This window comes from Sapajus apella, unplaced genomic scaffold (assembly GCF_009761245.1).
Source record: "Sapajus apella isolate SASKATOON/1434 unplaced genomic scaffold, GSC_monkey_1.0 scaffold743, whole genome shotgun sequence".
Taxonomy (NCBI): Eukaryota; Metazoa; Chordata; class Mammalia; order Primates; family Cebidae; genus Sapajus; species Sapajus apella.
The window spans coordinates 12,860-30,149 of record NW_022437669.1 but is presented as its reverse complement, the minus strand read 5'-3'; the positions used below and the strand labels follow the sequence as shown (position 1 = coordinate 30,149).

The following is a 17,290-nucleotide window of genomic DNA, read 5'->3' as shown; positions in this document are numbered from 1 at the left end:
CCATATGCAGGCCCACACGTGCAACCCCGTGAGGCGTGTGGCAGGGAAGGCATCAGGCCCACGCTCCTGCCCGGGGCAAATCCCTGAAGAGCCCCAGCAGAAGGCCAAGGCTGGCAGGCCTCAGGCAAAAGGTGCCCGGCCATGGGCTGCCATGGGTGGGGACAGACGGAGAAAGGGAGGAACAAAGGCAAGTTGATGAAAGACAAGTCCAGATGGGGTCAGAAATACAGAGGGGAGGAGACAGGCCAAGCCAGACAAAAACGAAGACTCCCAGGAGATTCAGATCCAGTGCCATCAGGTGCCCAGACGTGCAGCCTGGAGCCCTCCCCCGCCCTGCTGTTCTCGGAACACAGGCCATGGGGACCCAGGGCTCTGCCCCGTGCCCTGGGGCTCCCTGCCCTGGCTCCATCCTCACACACCTTAGTGCAGTTGCCCGAGTGCCAGGTGGCACAGGGCCGCATGTGGCAGCGGCGGGTAGGCTGGGGTCGGCCAGCAGGGGCGCAGTCCTCATCCCAGCCAGAGCTACAGCGCACTGGCCTCCAGATGGCACCCAGGCCGCAGGTGGTGGAGCACTGTGGGGCACGGACCCGTGAAAGCCAGGCAGACCCAATCCCCGCCAGGCCCCCACAGCCAGGAACTACCCACCTAGGCTAGCGAGACCTCAGCAAGACAGGCCCCTCTTCTGGGCCTCAGTTTTCTTATTTGCAAAATAGACTCCTCCACCAACCACCCTGGAAGACCATGAGAATAAAAAGTCAACCCCCACCCCCCAGCAACCAACTGACCCTGCCCACAAAGGACAAAGGGCCTGTGTTGCAGTGTCACTAGTGCAGAGGCGGGGGAAGGGGACCCTGAGGGCACCCCTGACCAGCTATCCTGACCAGTCTGCCCCTTCCCACACCCAAATTAGGGACCTGAACAGAAGCTGGCTTCTTCTGCAGTGACCACCTAGGGACCCAGGGAGAGGGCACTGGCCAGCTTCTTTCATGCAGCTCAGACCCCTGCAGGTCACTGCCAAAGGAGGGTGGAGCCATTGAGGGCAGAGCCAGGTGGCAGTGGGCTGAGCCCAGCGTGGAGGAGCCAGGCTGAGCCTCAGGGAAGCTTGCTGCTTTCTGGGCAGGACTGGGACTGCGGGCCATGAGGGGACCCTCCCCACTGCACAGCTGTCTGAGTGAACTCTGTCCTGGGGTGTGCTGCCAGTGTGCCTGCCCTGGTTTCCCCGAGGCCCCCTGTGCTGCCCAGGAATGGCCTGTGGTCCCCTCATCTGCCTAATCCTCAGAACCCCAGCCCCGAGGGAGGCGGGACAGACAGCGCCTGTGTCCCACTCTGCTCACTTTCAGATGAGGCAACAATCACCAAGGTCCTGGGCAAACTCCCCCGCCAGCCTGGCCCACACCACTTGCCTCGCTCCAGTTTCTAGCTTGCCAGCTGTCATTCCTGGCAGCCAGTGGGTCCACAGGGGGCCCCGACTCAGCCAGGCTGGGGGCCGGGGGCTGGGTCTCAGGGGCTCTGCGGCTGTTTGCAGGGCTGTCCCAAGCTGGCGTGGACAGCAGCCCAGAGCTCAGGGGCACCTCAGGACTGAGGGACTCAGGCTGGCCCTCGGGTCCCGGGCTCAGGACTCAGGCTGGCCCTCGGGTCCCGGGCTCGGGGCAGGCTCAGGCTCAGGTGTGCGCCCGAGGCCAGTCAGGGTCGTGGGGAGGAAGGTGCCCCACACTGCCACAGTCCGCAGGTCCCAGGAACCTGGTCCTGGCGCTGGGGAGTTGGGAGTCCCCAGCTGAAGGGGGCTGTCCCTGCCTTCCATCTCTGGTGGAGGGGCTATGGCAGAAAGGGGAGGAGCTACCTCCACAGTGGGCCTCAGCTCACTGTCCCCAGGCCCCAGGCCACCCTCCAGAGCTGGCTTCCAGGCTACAGTCCCTCCTGTCCACAGCTCCACTACATCAGGACCAGGAGAGGAGTGGGTGCTGCTGACAGAGGACGAAGGGGGCAGTGTGGGGCTGGGTCTCAGGGGCAGGTGGGTGGCTCCACAGCCCCCGGGTTCCTCATCGTCCTTGGAAACGTCATTGGTCCTGTCCCGCCATGGAGGGGGCAGTTGGCGCTGGCTGTCCTTGCCAACCAAGTCATTTTGGCTCCCAGGGGTGGCAGGCATCTGCATGCCATCAGGGGAAACCCTGGGCCAGGGCAGGCTGGGGAGCCCAAGGTCTGGGCCCCCTGTGAGGGTGTCTTCCTCAGGCAGGAAATTGACCAAAGAGTTCCCAGGGGTCAGCTCTGAGGGTGGGGGTGGGGAGCGGCCGGCCTGGCTGTGCCAAGAGCTAGGGGACCAAGGCCCCGGTGGCCCTTCCTCCATGGCTTCAGGAGGCTCTGTAGCAGACACGGGTCTATCTGTGGAGGATGCAGCAGGATGGCTGCGTGGTGTGGGTGTCCCATCCCCTGTCCCCACCAGGCCTAGATCAGGCTCCTCGAAGGGTGGCCCGTAGGACAGGTCCTCATGGAAGTTGATAAAATTGTAGTCGTAGAAGTCGTCCACAAATACGGGCCCCGGCGGGTCCAGCTCAAGGGCCTCCTCGTCGATGGCGTTGCCCATGATGCTGGCGTGGGTGCTGAGGAGGCTGAAGAGCATGGGGCCAGGCAGCGCGGGATGAAGTCAGCCTATTTGAAGAGCTCGTGGCTGGAGGAGCCACTGCCTGAGCTTTCAGGGACCAGTGTGTCCAGGGGCTGCGGACAGGGTGGCAGAGAGTAGGTGACTTGGTGGGCTGGCTGCTGGGCCTCGTCACAGGGGACACCAGTGTCACTGGTGCAGAGGACACTTCGGTGCTGAGTGCCCTCCCCGCATGTCACTGAGCACTGTGGGGGAAGCCAGGGTGAGGGTCTCAGGCTGGGAGGAGGGCTGCCAGGGGACGCTGGGGCAAGGCGGGGACAAGGCACTGTCCACTGCCCGGTGTCAGAGTGGCAGGGACCCCAGCCAGCCCTCTCTGGCCCTACCCAGCTCAAGGTCATGGCTGTGGCCATGGCTTCGCAGGGGCTTCCTGATCCCGGAGGCTTTGGAGTCAGGCTGGACCCTGGAATGCCCCAGACTCCCTCCCACCCATGGTACCAGGCAGTAAGGGCTGGAGGAAGGCTGTCTGCCTCCCTGTAGCCTGAGACCAAGGGTGGCACTGGAGGCGGCCCCTCCCATCCTGCACTCACCTGAGACCAGTTCCCCATAGCCCAGGTGGCCGGACAGGGCACGTGGCGGTTGCAGGGGGTTTCAGCCGGGGGCCGGGGAAGGTGTTCACAGGCCGGCGGCTCCAGGGCGCTCTGCTCATCCAGCCCCATGCTGCTGCGGATACAGAGCATGACCCGGCGTGAGAGACCCCCAGGCCCGCAGGAGCTGCAGCACAGCTGCCACTCACCTGCCCACCACCTGGCAGGGGCACATGGGTGGCATCAGCAGGCTCACCAGCAGGGAGGTCCAGGCCAGGCTCCCAGGCCCTTGGGGTTGGTCCCAGAGCTGGGACCAAGTCCAGTGGCTGGTTCTCCAGAGCTCCAAGCCCAGGTAGGTGTCCTACACCCTAAGTCTGGTGACATGGCCCAGCCCCTCCCCTCCTGCCACCCTCCCCTCAGGGGAAGTGAGCATGACCTGAGGCCTATTTCTGTATCCAGGGACCTAAAAAGGAGCACCACAGGTGTCCAGGCTGGCCCAGGCTGGAGTAAGGGGTGACCGGGAGCTGGGGCTTCAGCCCTGGGAAGACCCGTGAAAACCTGGCTGCCTGTGCTCCTCCCTGGGAACTCTGGAGCCCAGAAGTAGGGGCCTGTGGCAGACCCAGGCCACCTGGGGGTGGGGGGTTGGCAGGGGTGTGGGGGCAGCTCTGGCAGGGCAGGGCTGCTCACTGCACTTCCTCTGGCGGTCATCGGGCTGGCCCAGGGGGTCACAGTGCCCCTCGTCCACAGGCCCTGCCTGCCACTCCGAGCAGTACACACTCTGCCTCTGCACACCTAGGGGCCGTGGGGCTCAGCCTGGGCCTGACACCCAGGTGCCACCGTCCAAGACCCAAAGACACCATTTCTGCCAGAACCCTCCCAGAACAGCACCTCACCGCCTGTGTCAGGATGAAGGTAGGCCTCCACGGCTGCCTCCTCCTTGCTGTCCTGCTCTCACCCGCCCTCTCCTACGTAGCCTCCCTCTGACTGTCCCTGGAGAGGTGGCACAGTATGGAGGTTTAGTGGGTTGGGTCCCCAGACCCTCTACTTCCTAGCTGAGATGCCTGGACAGCTCATTTGGCCACTCTGAACCTCAGCGGCCTCCTCTGTGAAGTTGGAGTGACAATCCTGCCTGCCTACAAGCCCCAGAGGGAGGACTGCTTGTGGCCTTGGGTATGTGGGCTCAGCCGTGCCCGGCACATCCTAAGAGCTCGATCCGTGCCAGCTGCTGCTAGCATGCAAACCCAGCCATGACATCAAGGCTGCCCCACTGTCCATGCCCTTCCCAATAGCTCAGAGAACATCTGGAGAAGAAATGCATCAAGGGGCAGGCCCTGCTCCCCGCTCCCACACCAGCCTTGGCATTGCTCCTGTCCTTCATACCTTCTGCCACTGCCCACCCTGGGCTTTTCCACAGCCACGCTCCTCACTTAAACTCACTTCCATACTGCCTGCTAAGGCCCAGCCTCAGGACCCTCTCTGCTGGTGGCTCTGCTTTCTCTGCTCCCCTGGGATCTCAAGAGTAAACTGTCCCTCCCCTGAGCTGCCAGCCCCACACCCATCCCCCTTTCCTCACCAACAGATTCTGATATTGCTCAAGGTCCCAACTACAGAAATGGGACCTGCTGAAAACACCCCCAGGGCACCCCCTCGAAACTAGGGTTTCTGGGACACAGTCCTGGCTGGGGAGAAACAGGCATGAGTCCCTCACTGGGAGTCAGCCCTTTTCCCTCCTTCTTTCTGCCCAGAACATGGCAAGAGGCCTGGACAGGAGGAGGCAATCTGTGACAAGCAGGAGGGGAGGGCTGCCACGGTAAGGACGCTGCAGCTGAGGGACAGTCAGCTCCAGGTCCCGCCAGCTTGGACTGTGCACCTGGGACTTCCTGCCTGTCTGTTCTGGCCACTGCGGGGCACTTGCCTTTGCGTACACTCCTACACGGTCCACCTTCGAGGCAGCCGATTTGCTGAAAGACAATCCCCCAAATGTCTCGTGCTGCACATGTATTTGTTGGTTTCTCAGGTTTGTCTATTTAAAGACACCTGAATTATGCCAGGTGCGGTGGCTCATGCCTGCAATCAATCCCAGTGCTCTGGGAGGCTGAGTCAGTTGAATCACCTGAGGTCAGGAGTTCAAGACCAGTCTGGCCAACATGGTGAAACCCCACCTCTACCAATAATAAAAAATTAGCCAGGCATGATGGTGCATGCCTATAAATCCCAACTACTCGGGAGGCTGAGGCAGGAGAATCAGTGGGACCTGGGAGGCGGAGGCTGCTGTGAGCCAAGATCGCACCACTGCACTCCAGCCTGGGTGACAGAGCAAGACTCGTCTCAAAATAAATAAAATAAAGATAGCTGTATTAGATAAAACGGTTTCCTGGCTTTGGAAGGCATCTACCCAGTTCTCCAGTTCTCATGTTGTCATCATAACAGCATTTTAAGGCTCCCTCTCTTCCCCTGCGCGCCCTCCCCCTCTCTCACTTCTCCTTTCCCTCTTCCCCACTCCTTCTCCTTCCCTGACCTCTTTCCTCCAAATAGTAATAATAATTTTTAAATAGCATTTTAAGAAATGCTCAAGTGTCTTTATCTCAGATTCCCGCTTCTGAGACTCTGAGGACACTGGGTGTCAACGATGGAAAGACTGAGGGAAAGGGGAGGACTAAGAGAGTGGGAGACGGAGGTGGGGGGAGGAGACTGGGGGTGAGCAGGAAGACCGAGGGCCTGGGGAGACCCGGGGTGGGGGAGGAGACCGAGGGGCGGGGGGACTGAGAGGCACAACCGGGGGGAGACCAAGGAGTGTGGGGAGGCTGGGAGGGGGGAGACTGAAGGGTGGGGGGAGATGGGGAGTGAGGAAACCGAGGGGTGTGGGGAGACAGGGAGGAGGGAGACTGAGAGGCATGACTGGGGGGAGACTGAGGGGTGAGGGGAGACCAAGGAGCAGGGGGAGACTGAGGGGTGGTGGGAGACCAAAGGGTGAGCAGGGAGACCAAGGGGCTGGGGAGACCCAGGGGCAGTGGTGGGGGAGACCAAGGGGCAGGGGGACTGAGAGGCATGACCGCAGGGAGACTGAGGAGTTGGGGGATATGGGGGGGGGAGAGAGGGAGGGATTGAGTAGCATGTGGGGAAGACCAAGGGGCGAGGAGGAAGACTGAGGGGTTGGGGGAAACTGAGGGGTATGGAGGGCACGAAGGGAAATATGGGGAGGAAGAGTTGGAGTTAATGAAACCGTCATACTTTTCATATTGTTTAAAGATGTAAGCAAGTCGGCGTGGTGAGGGGCCACTGGGCTGGCCTCAGAGTTGGGGGGGAAACCTGGCTGTGCCCTGGCCTCCCTCTCCTCAATGCCCCCTTCCCTGCCACCTTCCACTGTTCCCCCTCCTGTCTGGGAAGTCCCTCATGGGGTGGCCACCAGGGAGCCCCAGGCTCTGGACCACTGGAGGGCCTGGAGAAGGGGAGCAGTGCCCCTACAGGCCCACTGCTAAGGCTCTGTGGGGGTTGGGTGGTCGTCTCCAGGACACAGTAGAAATGCAGGCACGAGGCCTGCTGGAGCTGAGCCAGGACAAAATTGAGAGGGACCTGTGCCCCCTGGACAGAGAACGCCAAGAGCTGGGGCACGCTGAGCACTCACCGCAAGCTGCCCCCACCTGTCTCATCCATTTACCTCCCAGTGGGCATGGGACATGGGGCAACTGCCAGCCTCCTTTCACAGATGGGGAACTGAGGCTCAGAGAAGCAAGTCTCCAGACCCGTGGTGGCCCAGCAGTGAGCTGGAGGCTGAAGCCAGCGTCCCTGTCCAGAGCCAAAGCCCCTGCTGGCAGGGCTGTGCCTGCCCCTCTTCTCACCTGTGCCACAGGTAACAGTGCACTTGGTCCAGGGTCCGTAGTGCCAGGAGAACTCGGGCAGTGGGACCTCGCCATGGCCATCTGCCTCCCTGTGGACTGTGTACTCATAGCGCACCCCGAGGTTGCTCTCCTGGAACAGCAGCTGGGCAGGCAGGCGGGCCCCATGAGCACAAGGCATCCTCTCCATCCACCCAGGCCTGGAGGAGCTGACCCCAGCCACCTCTGAACTGCAGCTACATCACGGGGCCATTTTAAAAGATGGGGGAACTGAGGCAGAGGTTACAGCAGGAGGGCCTGGCTGAGAGCCAGGCTCTGTGACTGCCCCAGGGCTCACTCCTCCAGGATGAGACCCTGCCATGGGCCTGGGGTCTCCGCCTCTGCTCCCCCCTCCTGGGCCTCGGGAAGTACACACCTGAATCTAGACAGGCTCATTGGTGGGACCCAGGGACGTGAGATTCTCCCAGTTGCCCCTGCGTGCATATGTTAAGGTGGTCCCTGCCACCTGGTAGTCCCCGTCCCACTGGATGGTCCAGCCGCCATTGAGGAAGTACTTCTTTGGGTCCTCGCTCTGCAGTGCCAGGAAGTTAGCAGCCTCCTGTATGGAGATCTCACGTGTGCCAGCTGGGATCAGCCTCACGTCCACATACCCTGCCGGCCACGGGCTGTGTATATGTTGTGCTTGGGGTGACAGGGTTGCCTATCCCCACCCTCTGCCCTCACCTCTCCCCCCACTTGCACCCCACCTGCTGATGCCAAAGATTCCACTGTTACCTTAAAAGTCTGAGCTCCCCCAATTGCTCAGATATGTCATAGGTCAACAAAACCTCACAGAGGCGCCCCAAATCCTGACCCCACATCCATGTCCCTCTCTTGGGGACCTAAACTGGTCTCATCACAAGGCTGGGTCCACCCAACCAGCTGGCATTCTCTTTCTAAAATGCCAGCGTCCTCAGGCCTTTCTCCCGGGTCACCCTCCTCAGCCCACATGGCTGCATTTATTCACCCGCTTCTGTAACACCCATCACGCGCCAGGCACTGCTCACGTGTAAAATGAATAACAACCCTAGGATGTAGGTACTATTGTTGTTCCCATTTCACAGATGAGGAAAGCGAGGCAGGCAGGGATAGTAACATGAATGAGCATCCTGCTGGGATCTGAGGACAACGGGGTTTTCCTCAGGAAACCTTCCCTGACTTCCCCAGGCCAGGAGCATCTTCCTCGGTGCTCCCAAAGTCCTCTGGGCCTCCCTGCACTGCACTGGCCACACAGAATTTTCTGTCCCCTGTGGGGCTGAACGATTCACCTGCATGTCCCCATCACCTAGCACAGTCAGCACTCGAACGTGTGCAAAGCAGACCCAAGGTGAAGGCGTGGAGCTGAGGGTCTCAGAAGCTTCGGGAGGAGACCATCATCCTCCTAGTGGCCCAGGGGCTGCATACAAGCTGAGCTGGACCTGCCTGGGGTCTCTGGGACAAGAGGACTCCCCACGGGGACGGGTCTCTGTGCTTGGGTTAGGCGTACCTGACTCCTACAAGAATTCCACCCCAACAAGGCTTCCCTGCTTAGCCATCTATGGCTGGCTGGGGACCACGAGGCCAATGGGGGGTCCCAGGGCAGATGGGGAAGTGGCCACCAGGTAAAGAGCACACCCATCCCCCACAGTGGTCCCACCCCATATGCAGGCCCTCGGCCTCCTCAAAGGTCTCGCTCACAGTGTGGCAGGTGGAGCCATTGCCGTGGCACATGCCACAACAGTCCTCCATGGCACCGGAGTCAATCTCCAAGTCACAGCCCACATTCTGCAACACACAAGGGAGGGGAGGCCCCTGGTGCTGGCAGTCAGCCCTCTGTGGCCAGCCAGGGTCAGGAGGAGACAGCTGGAGTGGGGGTCAGGAGGTCTCTCTCTGGCCCTGCCCCACCCCTGCTGTGCCTCTGACCCAGGTGAACTTCTCTACCTACCTGAGCCTCAGTGTCCTCAGATGTGAGAGGGGGAGACCCGCCCCTCCCTTAAAGGTATGTCTCGAGCATCACATGGGACAAGAGAAGTGAGTTCTGCAAAGGCTGCGGACAGGCAGGGACCTGATTCACCATGGGCTTCTGACCAGTGCATGCAGGGAATCCGAACATCAGAGGTGCTGGTGGTGGGCCCCTCCCTGCTGGTCCCCCTCTGAGCCCAGGCCCAGACACCCCAGTGGCTTAGAGGGCTAGAAGCAGGGGCAGGTAGGTGGCTAGCGAGATGGGCAAAGACGAGATGCCTTCGGGGCTAGAGCCCTTCATGTCACCTGTGCCACATCATTTGACCCCTTCTATCAGGAAGGAAACCACTGCCTGGGGTCAGCCAGCTGGCAAGAGATCAAGCCCCTGCCTGGGTTCCGGTGTCCCTGCTGGGGTGGTGCTGGCACAGCATCCAAGGAGATGCAGGGTGGTGAACCCTGACTGGCAGGGGTCTCCAGTACCAGGAGGCCTGGTATGGGCTTTGCCTTAGTGGTATAGAGGGTGGGGTCTGGGAAGCCCAATGGCAGAGCATGGGGGGAGGGTGGCCAGAGGACCAGGAGGGACCCAGGGGAGAACCTGGGGCCTGCCAGTGGGGCTAGGGGCGGGCAGTGCTGGGAGAGCCTCTTCCAGACCAGGCACACCTTGCAGATGCCATTGATGCAGAGGTCCCAGCTGACCCTGCCCTGGTAGCAGGGGGTGCCATCAACCACGGCATCCTGCAGCTTCTTGGCAAAATACTCATTTGAGAGCCGGCAGTGCAGCTCACAGGGGTTCACTGGGGGCCAAGTAGAAGAGCCATCAGCGACAGCCCGGGCAGGAGTTACGGAGGCCACCAGGAAGACCCCTCCATGACACACATCCATGGCAGGCTGGAGGCTCCGGCAGGGCTGGTAGCTATCTGCAAGGCTTCAGACTGGGGAGCTGGGAGGAGCAGCAGCCCCAGGGCACAGCGGCATGGCCCAGGCTTGGGGTGGAGACTGAGACTCCTGCTGCATCACAGGGTAGCCTTGGGCACAAAAAGCCCCAGCCCTCTGAGCCTCAGTGTACCCGTGGGAGGCAGCACTCACTGTCATTGACCACAGGCACCCATGTGTGCAGCTGGCCCTTGTAGAGCATAATGTCAAAGTGGCTGCACTGGACATGGCAGGAGGAAGGGCGGCCAGAGGGGCAGGCTTGTAGGTTGCAGAGGCGGAAACGCTTCCGCTCAAGCACGCAGTACTTGCCCTTGTATTTGGGCCTGTGGGGAGACTCAGGGAGGGCCCGGTGAGTGCTACTGTGTGGCCACAGCCCGGAGCGAGTGGCCTCCTCCTGTACCCGCACCCCGAGATCCCTGCCACCCAGCTCTGCACACAATGTCTCCTCCCGTGGGCTGCCCCCACTCTGGCCCAGACACACCCTCCCTGTTTGTAAGGACCTGCGGGGAAGTGGCAGCAGGAAGCCTAGCTCTGTCCCCAACCTGCTGTGTGACTGTGGGCAAGTCTCTGGCCAACCCCTGGGCCTCAGTTTCCTCATCTGTAAAATGGGGTTGGGGCTGACTCTGCAGAGGGCTGTTGAGAAGCTTCGACAAGCTGCAGGCATGACTGGCACTGACTGGAGGGACTGCTCTGAGTCCCCAGCCCATGACACCAGCATTCTAACAAGCCCTTGAGTCCTCAGCCTCCCTCCTGGTGGCAGTTACCCCAGCCCGGGTGTAAAAAAAAGCCCCCAGGGCCCCGGCCAGCTGAGAGGTCTGCCAAGTCACAGCTCCTGAAACCCACCCCATCTAGGCCAGGGTAGCTGGACCCAACCCTGCTCAGACCTGGAGGTCTGGAGGCAGGGAGGGCCACAGGCCAGTCTTAGCCAAGCACAGGGCCCTGGGTGGGGCTAGCCGTGAACCCCATGCCTTCCCTGGGCAGCCTCGTGAAGAGGGAATCAGCTGGGCAGTGCCTCGGTCTACGGTACTGCTGGGCTCTGCGACTCACCACATCCTCACACCCCCCTGTTTAAATGGGGAAACAGAGGCCCAGAGAAGGGGTGAAGAGGGGATTCAAACCCTGAGCCATATAAGGTCCAGGGCCCACGGTCTTCCCCACTGCCCTCTCCGTCCTCCCTCCAGCCGGTGGCTGCTTTGCTGTATGGCCTCTGATGAGTCTCTCTAGTCTCTGGGCCTCAGTGTCTCCCTCTCTGCAAAGGTGTCAGCAGTGGGGACCTGTCAGCCCCAGAACCCTCCTTGAAAGTGACTCAAGGTGGCCTGGACACTCGGACTGATCGTTATGAGGACACTTCTAAGAGCCAGAGGCTGGGACAAAGCCAAGCCCCTGCAATCGGCTGACTGCTTGGGTCCCTCCGTCCCATCGCCCAGGGCACCCTGGGCCCCACACTCATGCAGGCTGCGTGCACTGCCACTCAGCGCTCTGCACGGCCACGTCACAGCTCCACGAACAGATGGACCAGGCGCTCCAGCCAGACCAGCCACCGTCCACGGCCTCAGGCCGGAAGCCCATGGGTACCCACTCCCCATTGAGACACCACTACCAAGACAGATGGAGGTAGAGCCACCCCCACCCTCAAGCCTATCAGTCATCCTCACATTAGTGAGAACAAGTTAGGTGAGAAGGCCACGGAAAGCACAGAGAGGAAGGATGGAAGGTGAGAGAGGCCCCTTCCAATCATCACCATCACGTGTGGCCCAGGCCACAGGGCGGAGCTGAGCAGGGTGTGAAACAGCCCACATGCCGACTCAGCTGAAGACACCTGGGGAATCATGGAATCAAGCTCTGCTCCCAATGCCTCCATTTTGCAGATAGGGGCTTGGGCTGCAGAGAGTGGGGGTCTGCTAGGAGTACAGCAAGACTGTGAGCTGGGGCTGATGCCTGGTCACAGCAGGAGGTCTGGCCTCTCCCTCCCACCGCTGGGACTGAGCACCTCCCACCTTGTTATCCCCACACCAGGTGCCGTCCACAGCCGAATCCAGCTTGGAGTGACAGGTGGTCCCGACATAGCACCAAAGTGTGTGGCAGACATTCTGCAAGGAGGAGGCACAAGCCACACCCTTACCCCACCCTACCCCCATGCCACCAGCCACCCTGCCCCCACCCTGTCCCCAAGGGCCCCCTGGACACCCTTCCACATGGCAGGGGTCCACAGACCCCCAGAGGTCCCTTCTGTGTCTGCTCCCACCTTCCTCTCCAGACCCTGTGGTGGTGTGGGGGGCCCAGGGCTGCTCTGCTCACACCACTCCCCAGCTGTCCACCCCTCTCCCGGCCCAGCCCCGCCTCTAGAAACACTCCGTTAGAAGATCACTCCAGGCAGTCTTCTCCAGGATAAACAGACCCTCCCTACACAGGTTCCTTTTCCCTCTTTTTCTTTTTTTTGAGACGGAGTTTCGCTCTTGTTGCCCAGGCTGGAATGCAATGGCGCATTCTCGGCTCACTGCAACATCCGCCTCCTGGGTTCAAGCCATTCTCCTGTCTCAGCCTCCCAAGTAGCTGGAACTACAGGCATGTGCCACCATGTCCAGCTAATTTTTTGTATTTTTAGTAGAGATGGGGTTTCACCATGTTGGCCAGGATGGTCTTGATCTCTTGACCTCGTGATCCACCTGCCTCAGCCTCCCAAAGTGCTGGGATTACAGGCGTGAGCCACCGCGCCTGGCCCTTTTCCCTCTTAAAAGCCAGCCCCAGGGAGGCTAAGGGACTTGTCACAGTGGATCCGTGATTGACCCAGAATTCAGAGCCAGGTCTGTGGCTGCCCATCCTTGGCCTCTCCCACAGGCCTCTGACATGTCACAGTGTCATTCAGGGGTGCAGCCCAGGCCAAGCAAGGTTCCTGCCAGGGTGGCATCCATGGGCTGGTGAGGGCTGCCCCCTGAGCCTTCCCTCCGGGTCCCCACATCCTGGTACCCACCCCAGCCCACTCACATCCATGTTGTCACAGAAGGCAGAGTAGGCCCCGTACTGGAGGCGACACTGGTGGCTCACATCATAGAGGATGCCAGGCAGCACTGAGGGGAAGTTGATGATGTCCTTGGCAGGAGAATCATCCAGGCACAGGCCCCACCTGCGGGAGCAAGGAGAGTGGGGCAGCCTGTGAGACCCATCGGAGAGGCATTGGCTGCGCTGGGAGGGGAGGAGGGAGTGGCACAGAGCCCCACCACTGTAGGAGAACTCCATCTCCCCGCTTGGCTCAGCCACCCTGCAGCCAGCAGCAGAGGCCCTCCCGCCCACGCTCATCTCACCTCCTGGGCACTCCAGCTCAACAACCCCAGCCCCAGTGCCCGGCCTCTGCACACGCTGCCGCCTCCACCCTGCTCCTCTTGCCCTACCGCTGCAGCCTCCCCTCCAGATGCAGCACCAGGGTCCTTCCCTCCGAAGCCTCCTGGATCACCAAGCCCTCTTGTGGCCCTGCTCTCTAACCCTGCAGCCTGCATCCCTGAGCCCAGACCCTGGAGCCAGTCGCTACAAGGATCTGGAGAACATCACATCACAGTTGACTCAACAGAGCCTCTGATGGCCCAACCCAGGCAGATACCTCGGGTCATCTATGGAAGGATGAGGACTGGAAAGCAGGCCTCCCCTGGGAGAGAGCCCAGGCAGCCGTGCCTGTCCCCCTGCAGGGCTGGCCTCAGCCTCTGTCACACCCCATCTACTCCCGCCTTCCTCCAGCCGCATTCCCTGGCAGCAGTGGCAGGGAACCGGGCAGACGAGTGCAGGCAGAATCTGTACCTACCAGACACTCCTGCTGCTGCGGTGTGGTGAAGAGGCTGCCTGCCTAGACACAACACCACGAGGCAGGGGGCATGCAGGTGGGGGCACTGGGGAGGGCAGCCCAGGCCCAGCTGGCACCCGCTTCTGCCCCTGCCTCACTCTGCATGGCCCTCGGGCATGGCTATTGTGTCTGGGCCCAGTGTCCATCATGCTGCCCCTGCTGGACCTTAGGCTGGCACCACTACAGCTTAGCAGCAGGAGTTCGAGACCAGCCTGGCCAATATGGTAAAACCCTAGGCATGGTGGTGCACGCCTGTAGTCCCAGCTACTTGGGAGGCTGAGGGAGGAGAATCACTTGAACCAGGGAGGCAGAGTGAGCTGAGATTGCACCACTGCACCCCAGCCTGGGCAATAGCGTGAGACTCTGTCTCCAAAAACAAACAAACAAAACTCATCATCATAATAATGATGCCTTAATATTGGTTCATTAGTTGTGACAAATGTAGCATAGCAGTATAAGATGTTAATAATATGGGAACTGAGCGTGGTTCTTTGAGACTCTCTGTACTATGTTTACAACAGTTCTGTAAATCCAAAACTATTCTATACTAAAAAGTTTATTTTTAAAAAGGCAAGGGAAAAATCTATAAAACAGTTCAAGCCTACAAAAAATACACAAAATCACTTACAGACATGCATGTACCCACCATGTAGGTTTAACAGATACTCACATTTTGGATCATTGGCTTCAGATATCTTTTGTCTTTTACACGAATAAAAGGTTGTTGATATAGTTAAAACTATTCTCTACATTTTTCTCTCTTCCTTCATCCTGAGAGATAATATCTGACATTGTTATCACCTCCATGAATATTTTATACTTTTGATACATACATATGTATCCACAAACAATGCTGCTCTTGTTTTTGTATTGATATTTACATAAACAGTAGCATATCATTATTTAACCTTTGCAAATTGCTCTTTCACACAATATTGGCTGTTAAACCTATCTATGTTGATTCACTTAGATCTTGTTCATTCATTTTAACCTCCGTATAGTATTCTACCATACAAGTAAAACACTATTATTCATCTTTCCACTGAGACCATTAGATTGTTTCTAGTATTTTACTATTGAAAACCGTGTTCCAATTAACATTCTTGTTTGTGTCTCCTGGTGTATATATCAAGAGCTTTTGGGGTATCCTCCTTCCTAAAGGAGTTGCTGGGTTGTGGAGTAGGTATGTCTTTAACCTTAAGGATATTGCCAAGTTGCTCCCCAAAGTGTGTGTACTAAACTATCTTCCCCAGAGCAGTGAATGAGAATACGATTCTCCCCATTCATCCTTCTGAACAGTTGGTACTGTCCAATTCTTAATTTTGCCAACCAGGTTGCTGAGTATATTTTCATGCTTATTGGACGTTCTGCCTTCTTCTGTGAATTGCCTGTTTATAGCTATTGCTATTTTTGCACTGGTTTGCTTATAATGTTCTTATGAATACATATGTAATTAGTTACAAAGACAACACAATGTTTTCAGCTATCTTAGCCCAGTGACATATTGGAGCTGGCTCACACTGTCTTTCAAGAGACAACTGTGCACATCTCTTCAGACTTCCGTATCCAGTGACCTTATATTGGTAGCTGAAATTGGCCATGGTGGGAATATTTCTACAAGGGAAATTAGGAATTGCTACAAATCCTCGCTTTCCCCACCCCATAGTCCATATTAAACATTTACCAGCACGCCACTATCTTAACCTCCACCTTGGCCCAAGCATCTCCCACAATATGACTGATTTGAAAATAAACCTTGATCTCCTAGCTTGGCTTTTGAGTCTGTTGGAACTGGGTCTTGGACCTCTTTCAGAAGCAATTTCATCAGGGTTTCTGTAATAGATGATAAATTCAATATCCCTTTGAACTAATGCATCGTCTACTTTGAAGTGGATCACTGCTCATTTAAAGCAAAGCAAGGCTCCTTCAGCAGCTCATCAGTCACAGTAATCCAAGCACAGAAGTAGAATCCAAGTGTCCAGTGACCCTGGAATTGGAAGGGATGGGGAATGTTACCGCCCACCCCAGTTGCCACACCCCCACCATCTTCTCAACCTTCTTTCTTTGGACAATTTCCCCAGCAGGCATCAGTTCAGTCTCTGTATGGACATTCTGATGACAGAGGAATTTCTCCCACACAATGCAATTCTTCAAACAGAGACTGCAAAGTAATACTGACTTTTTGTTTTAATTGGAATAGAAGAGAAATTCTTTAAAATAAATGAAATCTGTTATCCTTTCCATTAGTCTGCCCATCGGTGTTACCTGGATCAAGTCTAATGACAACAGGCAGAGCTAGAGTAATGGGAAGGAAAACAGATTTAAAAAATCTAATGACTTTTTCAGGTATTTGGAACCAGAAATGATATACAACCTCTCTTCATGTCTATATGCCTTAATAATTCCTCATGGATGTAGGAGCCAGCCTTTTCCTCGTTCAGCTTCCTGTTGTCCCTGTTCAGTTCTCCAGTTGATCAATGGTATTCAAAGAGAAAAGGTAAACAAGTTGATTCAGCAGCTGATTCTCCACATTGCAGGGCTACAGATATCTGCATAACTTTAAGATCGCTTCATTTTGTAGCCTGTCCATGAGACCAGAAATAGAGTTTGCTGCCAGTAAGGAGCCTGACACAATGATGCTGTGTTTAAAAATTTACTGAAGAAATGCGCAGAATATGTTTTACAGAATAAGGTTCCACTAGAACGTAATATCCCAAAAGAGAATGTTTTGCAGGAACATTCTCAATAATCAATTGAAGGATCCCTTTTGTGGGTTACCTGTGACCACTTCCCCCTTCCTTCGTGAGGTTTCTGCTTGTCTTTCCATACTCATATTCTTAGGAGAAAATATATTGAAATTCAAAACTGCTAAAAAATATGTTATGCTATACTTTAAGAAACCCTGGCAGCGCACGGTGGCTCATGTCTGTAATCTCAGCACTACGAGATACCAAGGTGGGAGGACTGCCTGAGTCCAGGAATTTCAGACCCACCTGGACTACATAGTGAGGCCTCATCTCTATTATAAAAAAAATAGCTGAGTGTGATGGCACACTCCTGTAGTTCCAGCTACTCAGGAGGCTGAGGTGGGAGCCAAGATTGTGCAGCTGCACTCCAGCACTCTAGCCTGGGTGACAGAGCGATGGCCTGTCTCAAAAAAAAAAAAAAAAAAAAAAGGAAGTTTAACGTGTGAAAAATCTGTATTAATAAATCAGGAAGTGTTTATTCCCTGAGCCTGGCTGCTGTTGCCTGTGTGTTAATTTAGAGATTTATTAATTGCTTGACAGAGAAAGCGAAAGTACAAAATGTACAACTAAAGTATGAGATGTCAAGGTACCACTGTCAATTAAAAATCAAACGAAGAGGTCATGACATTTCAGAGTGGAAAGGTCCACTTCAACATGATCATTTCACAGAGGAGAAAAAAGAGAGGTGAAGCCACTTGCACAGAGTCACACAGCTTTGCAGAGTAGGGCGGGGCAGGGCAGAGGAGTAGCTTGTCTCCTTTTTCTGGCATGTTGCTGATACA

At 57.1% G+C, this 17,290-nt stretch overlaps 1 protein-coding gene across 1 annotated transcript; it reads right to left on the bottom strand.

Moving 5' to 3' along the window:
• Positions 1-308: 308 nt before the first annotated feature.
• Positions 309-16,588, bottom strand: LOC116546290 (A disintegrin and metalloproteinase with thrombospondin motifs 7-like; the record flags this gene model as incomplete). The annotated part of the gene is given in 16 exon segments (XM_032272599.1): positions 309-572; positions 1,404-1,620; positions 1,659-2,583; positions 2,586-2,841; positions 3,184-3,409; positions 3,855-3,972; positions 7,020-7,161; positions 7,432-7,681; positions 8,692-8,819; positions 9,657-9,790; positions 10,083-10,252; positions 11,374-11,525; positions 11,927-12,019; positions 12,915-13,053; positions 13,410-13,461; positions 16,540-16,588. Coding segments are annotated over 16 exon segments (3,315 nt in total), but the record flags the coding sequence as incomplete, so codon positions are not given.
• Between the last annotated feature and the right edge of the window lie 702 nt (positions 16,589-17,290).